The following is an 8616-nucleotide window of genomic DNA, read 5'->3' as shown; positions in this document are numbered from 1 at the left end:
ACTTTAAACTTTATACTTATAAAATATAAACATTTTATAAAAAATTTTAACTCTCAATTTTATATTATTTCTGAAAGCTTATATAAAAAAATATTTATGTATTATTTGAATTATATTTAATGTATTTTTTTTACCTTTTATAATTTTTTACAACATTCATAGAATGTGTTAAAAAATTATAAAATTTATTGTGTAGGAATTTTTAATTTAGTGGACTCAATACATAAATGTATATTTAGACTAATTTTTTGTATCTTTATAAAATTAAATAGAAAAATTACAAACTAAATAATTCATAGCCTTTAACAATCTTATTAAAATTAAACAATTTCCACAATAATAAATAATTGATAAAATATAAAATATTCTGTACAAATAAAATTCATTCCATTAATATTAAATAGACTCGTCAGAAAAGTATAAGTTTTCTCTCTTTTTTAAATTAAAAGAATTAAAATACATTAGAAATGCAGTTTAAATACTGACCTTCATGTTTAAAGTAAATTTAAGTACATGTTTTGTTTCTCTGATATGAGAACTATTTTTAAAACGAGTTATTCATATAAAAATAAATTTTAATACACTTCTGCAATATGTATAATATTTTTAAAGTGAGTACCTTAACAAAAGTACACGACACTAATGGCAATATTTTATCAATATTTACCTTGATACTGTTTAATTAATATTTCCATATAATCTTCCTCCATTTCAAAGAATTCTACTCTAATATAATAGATATAGATGTAATGTGACAAATTAAGTGTATACTTTCAAAATTATCAAATATAGATAACTGGAAACATTTGAACAATCAATTATCTACATATTAAAATTTAACAATCAATCATACGTTAATTCTTAAAGCACAATCACTTGCATAAAAGTTCCAAAACAGGATGTTAATGCTTTCTTCCTCTTGCTGATAAATCCAGTAAAAACCACGCCTAAAACTATTCAGATAAACTGACATGGATATATAAAGTTTTATGAAATTTCTAACAAATATTGCTGAGATAAGATAATATTTCAAACTGGTTAATTTTGAAAATGACAAAAGAACTATTACAATATTAAATCTTTGAAGTTTAGTTCATTAAAAGTTAAAAAATTATTTCAATCTTAAATATTTTTGCTATTGCTAAATGAAATTCCTTTCAAATTATTACCAATTTTTAATGTCACTGAACGTTAACATTCAATTACAACATTGACAATCTTTGAAAGATAAAACAAATTTGTTCTAAGTATATCATATACAAAATTTATTTAAAATTATAGTATGACTGATATTGTCGACTTGTTTAATTAAGGCAAGTACAATAAAAATCAATTTATTGTTAATTTATTTGAAGATCATTTAAATGATCTTTTTTTTTAATCAACTTAAATTTATATTATTATTATAACAAAAATAATGTGAAATGTATTTACTGTAAGTTACCATTTAATAATGGTTCTAAACAGTTGTATATAACTGTTTATATAGAAGTTATACAATATATAAATACTTTAAAATATTCTTAAAATTGTAATGAAACTTTTTTAATATGTTTTAAATTAATTTAATTTTATATTAAAAATTTAATGTAAAACAATAAGCAAGAAAAACTGTTAATTTAAAACAAAATAAGAGCATTCAATAGCCAAAAACTTATGGCTTTCTAATCAAATACAGCACCACTAAATATAATTCCAAATGCTTGAATAAATGATCATTCCTCTTTTAAACTATTGAATATTTAATATTTATCATTTAAATAAATATAAAAGTTTTCTTAAATTAGATTTAGATTATGGATAATTCTCTCAAAATTTGATTGAACAATTCTTTACAATGGTAGTTGTTAATTTTTAAATTACTTAAACTTGTTGATAAAAAAATTGTTGTTGAAATGATTTATGAAACTACAAAAACAATCACTTTTTCAAATGATAAACTTTTCAATGATAAACCAGCTTCTCAAAGATTAGTTATACTTAACAAGAAGAAATTGACAACATGAATCTCACTAACCTAATAATCTCTCACTAAAATTCTATACACCAAATTTTTAAAAAAATTCTCTAAACAGTTTGTTTGCTTGTGTGTACGTGTATGTAAAACACAGAATAAAATTTATGCAAAAATTATTTGTTATAAATCAAAAATTCTCTCTTGCTTTGTTTAATTATTTACATTATTTTTTCTCTTTTTTCAGTCATTTTTAATTTTGGGAGTTGAGTTATGTATGATAAGTCTCAGCTGCAATCTCAATGGTTCCCTACTAGAGCTTCATTTGCATAATTTCATAGTAATATTTGAATAGTGAAGAGAATTGCATCTCACTAATTTAATATTTCAATCACATTTATAAATATAGGAATAAATCCTATGTAATTTTCTAAGTGGATATTGGTATAAGCACAAGTTAAGCAAAATCTTATTTCTTGTAAGCATGTGCAGTATGCAAATCAGCAATGTAGAAAAGAACATTGTCAAACAATAGTCAGCTGATCTTCACTTCTGCTGGTTATGGTGTACAGTGATGGACAGAAGTATTGGCACACAGCTACTTCTTAAGTTTTCTTGTATAAATTTAACAGGAAAAATAATTGTAGCTATGTGAAATTTTCACATAACTAGATATTTATGTGATGAATAACATTTTTATTTAGTGTTATGTATTTTTGGCTTCAAAAGTATTGGTACAGTGATGATAAAACTAATTTGCTTAAACTTCATTTTTTATCTATGCCTAGTATGTGGATATATGAAATTCAACGTTTCTTTTTAAATAACCTTCTCAGGTATGAATAGTATTGTTAATCTAGTTATTACAAAAATTAAATAACAGATGTACTGAAACAACAGAAAAATCTCGATTTGTGTAGTCTTCTGTCTTAAGAAATCATTCAAAAATTGGGAAAATAATTAATTATTTCTTACCTACTCAATTTAACTATTTTTAAATCAAGAATGCCTATCAATAAATGCATAAAAATTGAGAAAAAGGTTTCTCAAGAATGAAGACAAAATCATAATAAATAACCATGATTTTTTTAATGGACAAAATGGCACAAAAATTAACAGAGGTGGAACTCATTGATAGAAGGGCACAATGCTGCAAGCAATACAGAATCAGAATATAGCTGTATATCTCCTAATATTTTATGTGATCAAAACTAATGTTTTAGCACATTATCACTTACTTCCTTTCTGAATTACTGGAAGTAATCAAATGAAACAATGATTAGCATAGTGCTCACTAATCAGGACTTTATTCAGCTTCAGTAGAACTAACAAAACAGGTTCTAAGTCATTCCACAACACCTCCAGATAAAATGAACCACAGCCATTTTGTAATATAAAAGATTTAGAGAGGTTAATTTTTTTTATCTTAGTGAATTTAACTGTGTAGGAAAGCTGTTTATTAACATTATTAAAAAGGTAAAAGCAACAGTTTATTTAAAACTGTATTAAAATAATTTATAAATATGAAAGGCCATTTATAAAGGTAAATTTATGGTAAATTTAATAAAAGGTAATATGTATTATAAAGCAAAATGAAAACACTGCTTTAGAAACAAATTAAACTAAAATTAGAGCTTTACCACAATGTTCTATTGACACCTCAGCATTTTTTTTTCCAAGGGCTTTCTGTTCCTTGTTACCCTCACTGACCTGTTATGAGTATGGGAGAAAAAGACCTTTGTATCCTACCTACCCTGTAGATACTGTTAAGGTTAACTTTTTAAATCATTTATAAAAGTTTATTCACATAGCTTTGCCTTGGATAATGTTTTATAGATGAAAATTTAGTATGTCCAGATAGATTGTGGCAAAAAACCATGACAGTTGTAAAGAAAAATACACCAACTGTCAAAAAATACTTAACAAAATTCTAATAAAGTTATCCAACTCGTATCTATAAATGTTTGTACAGTTGACCCCCTATAATTACGATTCCTATAAAACTACGAAAAAATTGTGACCTNATTTTTATATTTATTTTATAACAACAATTTAAATTTATTTTTAACACTTTATTATTTAACTACAATACATAAGTTTTTTAGTTTTAAGTAGTTGTGATATTAATTTATATCAATAGTTCAAACTTTTCCAGTTCATACATTCCTTTCATAAAAATGGAAAATTTCATGTACTCCTAAACAATATAATATTGGTTTACTAACTTCATAAGGCATAGGAAAGTACTCAATTATTAATTTGCAATGTAATTTGATTTAATAATACTGATGCAAGATTAGTCAATTTAAAATAATTAAATTAAAATAAATAATCCATATTTTTGGATATAAAATCCATAAAAAAGTTAGTTATCAGCTTTTAAAGACTTGGCCTAGAAAATTTTAATTTCCTGGGTAACAATTGAAAAAGCTGATAATTTAAAATTACATTATTTGCAGCCGTTATAGATTTTTTTCTTGTACTTCCTGGAATTGCTTATGCACTCCTTGCTGGGAAATGTTGATTATATAAATCATCATGCAAAAATTATCTATTATAGCATGTTTTCTAATACACTAAATTTAAACTGTTAATCTCTTGTACATGTCAGTCTATAGATAATGAATACACATGCTCTTAAAAAAAGAAAATAGATACAAAATGACAAATCTAGTTATTATAAAATAAAAATGCTTTTACTTAATTAATGGTAGAAATTAATGTATTTTCAATGGCATAATAATATTGAAACAACACATATGTTTATTATGAATAAATGAAATATAATTTTATTTAAAAAAAGATTGTACCTAATATTAACTTTTTGACATTTAATAAATACAATCCTCTAAGTTTAACTAGGCATAAATCCCTTGCTAAAATTGTGCATGTTATTTGTATTAAACATTTACTAAAATCAGCTGACCATATTTTGTTAATAAATTAATTAATTGACAGATAAAATATTATCTCAAACTTAAAGTAATATATTTAACTATAACTAAAACTGTAATATTTATTTTGTTACCAATGCTAAGATTATATTATGAATATAATCTATTAATAAATATTAAATAAACAATTGAGTAAACGGTATAAACATGCAAAAAAGAGAAATTTGATTTATAAGTTAATAATTGCTTGAATAAAGTTAGCCACAATTGTGGAATTTCAAGGGTTAGTATGATGGTATGTTGCACGGTGTTGTAGCAGCAATGTATAGGTTCTCCCTTATGAACAATTCTTTATGATTGTTGAATCATTTGAGTAATTTGGTTTGGGCCCAGAGGAAAAGATAATCTTGGTCAAGCACTTTTTTTTTTTAGCTAATTTCGGTTGATGGTCTATTGTTTCTAATGTCCTCCTGATGTTCTAGGATGCAAGAGCCCAGCATTATAAGCGTGGCCCCTATGTACAGTGGAATCCCGGTTAACAAACTTAATCCGTTCCGCGACTCCATTCGTTAACCGTGTAATTTTTCCCACAGAAATTAATGCAAATGCAATTAATCCATTCTAGTCTCCGAAATTTTTGTGATTTTATTTGTAATATACAGTAATTTTCTTTGATGAAAATGTAAGAAAACGTAGTATGTATCATTACAGCAACAAACATGTAAACTTTGTTTAATAAACTAGCACTGTACATACCTTCGTTTGTTATAGTTGGTTGCAGAAAAGTGGAGATATACGAACCTTAATGCTTAGAAGGGGAATCCCCTCCAAAAAATAACAGGTAGCACTTCATTGGAAGATTCTTCGAGTCAAAGTCTCTTTCGGTAAAAAAAACCCACCAGTGGCTAAGTGGTCTTCGTACCTTGAACATGGGGAGTTCGTTCATGGGTTTGCACCTCGCTCAGAAGGGCTGGCCATGTGGAGTTTTCCGGGTTTTCTCCACGTCTGTAACGCCTAAATAGGGGTCAGTTTCCCTTAAAAACACCTCCCAGAAGGCATTCCCCTAGCAGATCGCCCAAGTTTTGCATTGCCATAACTTAACAAACAAACAAACTCTTTCTGTAAGGAACTAGAAATTGATCTAAAGTTGATTGTCTTACTATTTTAATCAAAATTTTTCTCAAATGTGATAGCGCATTGTCGTTTATATTGCGTTGTCGTTTTCTATTGCCACTATGACTTTTTTCTTTCTTGGATGCCTTATTGATTAAATATATAAATCACAAAACTGAAAAAAGAAGCATAGCACAAACACTTGGAAAAGCAATGCTTAACTCGCGCATGCCTAACATCAACTAAAATTTGACACAAAATACCATTACATTCGTTATCCGAGAGAAATTTTTTGCAAAATAAAAGTTTGTTAACCGATTTGCTCGTTAACCAGGATGTTCGTTAACTGGGGTTCCACTGTAGTTTGTTTCCTCTCCTGAGAGTGCATGTTTTAAAGGGATTTGTTTTATCATTATTCCTATATTAACCACCTGCGCAATTTTTTGTTTTACGTTGGAATTAATTTGAATTTTTAAAGTTTTTGTATTGCTTGTGTTCTATTTTAGCATTCTTTTGTTTGAATTCGATTAACTGAAGAAGGATATTAAAAATAGTCGAAAACGTTATTATTTTATTAAATGATTTATTGCTGGAAATATTAAGATGTTGTTTATATTAGTTGATAAATATAACATAAATATTTATCCAAAAATTGAATTACTGAGTTAAAGTATTTTGTATCTTTGTAATTTCATGATTTCTAGGAAGTAAAAACTGTTTATGCATTTTTATCATAAAATTATGAAACCTATATTATTTTTATATTCTATTAACTTGTAACTATTGGCAAATAAAAGAAAAATAAAAATAATAATAATAATAATAATTTACCAGACGTTCTCCAGAAAGTATTTCCAATAGTTTCAAAAGCATTTTTCCATCTCTTAGATCTGTATATAAATCTGTAATTCGGCAATTTGCTCTCACAAGATGCGAATTTACCCATTTACAAAATGTTTTCTTCTGTACTTTTTCACGTTCATCTAAACATAAAACACAATTTCAATTAAAACATTTAAAACATTTTAAATCAATTATTTTCTTATATAATATAAAGTATAAATTTTAAAGTAGGATTTAAAAATCTATATAAAATTAAAATAGTAACTGTTCTATACTTTAAACTTTATACTTATAAAATATAAACATTTTATAAAAAATTTTAACTCTCAATTTTATATTACCTAAATTTTCAAGATGTACTCTCTGGTCCTTTAAAAATTGTAGAGCTTTATCAACATTTTCAAGGCAGTGAATTCGCATTTTTCCTTTCGTTGGTTTTGGCTGAAATCACAAATTACATTTTAGTGTTATATTTTAGATTAAAAAATTTTAATAACAAATTTAATACTAAATTGTAAAACTTTTAATTCTAGAATTTTGATTTTAAATCAAAATAATAAATATAAAACTATTGAGTATCATTTCATTAACATTTATTTCAATAGTGACTTTATAAGGTACTTTATCGATATTTATGAATATTGTACATTATAAATTTTTAATATTGTAATAGAAAATAAAAAATTAATTTTTGTATTCTTTATTAGAACTTTATAGTGATAGAGATGTACTAGCTTCCTGTGTATTTAAAGCTACATTATACAAATGCGAATATAGACTTTGGACCACCCTTATTAGAACTTTAAAATAATGTAATAGAATGTGTAAATATAAAGTTACATAATAACATTACTCAACTACAACTGGGGAAAAAACTTCTGTTTATTTACCATCCCCATTTTTGAAACTTCTAATTTCTATATTTCTGAAATTTTAACATTATTTCCATTCAATCTTAATAATACTTGTTCCATAATACCTTATTATGTTTATTATACTTTTCAATTGTTAGGATTATCTTGCTTTTCTTTACTTAATCCTCTTAGTTATCATGCTAATGTTTTCTATTCTCTCTACTTAATACTTCAAACTATTTATTTATTTTGTTATTATATTTTCTTCATTTATTATACAGCAGAGTATTGTGCAACACGGGGATAAATTCCATGTTACAGGAAATCACATTATTGAGACATGCATTATCAGGCAATTTTATGTAAGTTTAAACATAGGCCCAGAAGTTGAAGAAAACATTTACCTCTGGATGACAAAATTAGAATTTTGTATGAGTACTAGTCACAATTTTTTTGTCACATTATAGGAGAGTGCATTATATGGTAATTCACTGTATTTTAAAATGTGTATGACCATTTTGGATTTATTAAATATCATTCTAATTATATGCTGACTTAATAAATCCAATATATGAATACTTATATCATTCCAAGTAAGTTTTATAAGTTTATACTTACTTACTGTCAAATTTTTTTTATTTTTTTAAATTTACAATCCATCCTTTTTCCAATTTCTCTGTGGATATTATGAATTGTTTCACCAAATTTTTTAATTAATTTTAATTTTTTCTTTAAATATTCAGATTTAGATAAGTATAGAATTATTTTATTCTATAAACCACACTCATACCCAGCAGAATTAAATAAAAAATAAAAAATAATAAAAAACTTAAACCAACACCTTAATATTCGCTGAGAGATTTTTAATGTAACAAACGTTTTCGATCTATTCGATAGATCATCTTCAGGTTAAAAAGAATATTTCTTAAATGGAACAACAATTTCAAAATTCAAAAAT

General features: G+C 25.2%; 1 protein-coding gene across 1 annotated transcript in view; it reads right to left on the bottom strand.

Moving 5' to 3' along the window:
• The window catches only part of LOC111625454 (spectrin beta chain-like), a 123289-nt gene that overhangs the window by 42654 nt on the left and 72019 nt on the right, over positions 1–8616 (bottom strand). Inside the window, exon 3 of the mRNA XM_023368603.1 lies at positions 6793–6944. Within this exon, the coding sequence (XP_023224371.1) occupies positions 6793–6944 (152 nt within the window). The remainder of the gene's footprint in view (positions 1–6792; positions 6945–8616) is intronic.

This window comes from Centruroides sculpturatus, unplaced genomic scaffold, assembly GCF_000671375.1.
Source record: "Centruroides sculpturatus isolate CEXI.00-Female unplaced genomic scaffold, Cexi_2.0 scaffold379, whole genome shotgun sequence".
Classification (NCBI taxonomy): Eukaryota; Metazoa; Arthropoda; class Arachnida; order Scorpiones; family Buthidae; genus Centruroides; species Centruroides sculpturatus.
Note: the sequence above shows the minus strand (reverse complement) of the source record. Positions and strands in the feature narration are given on the sequence as shown.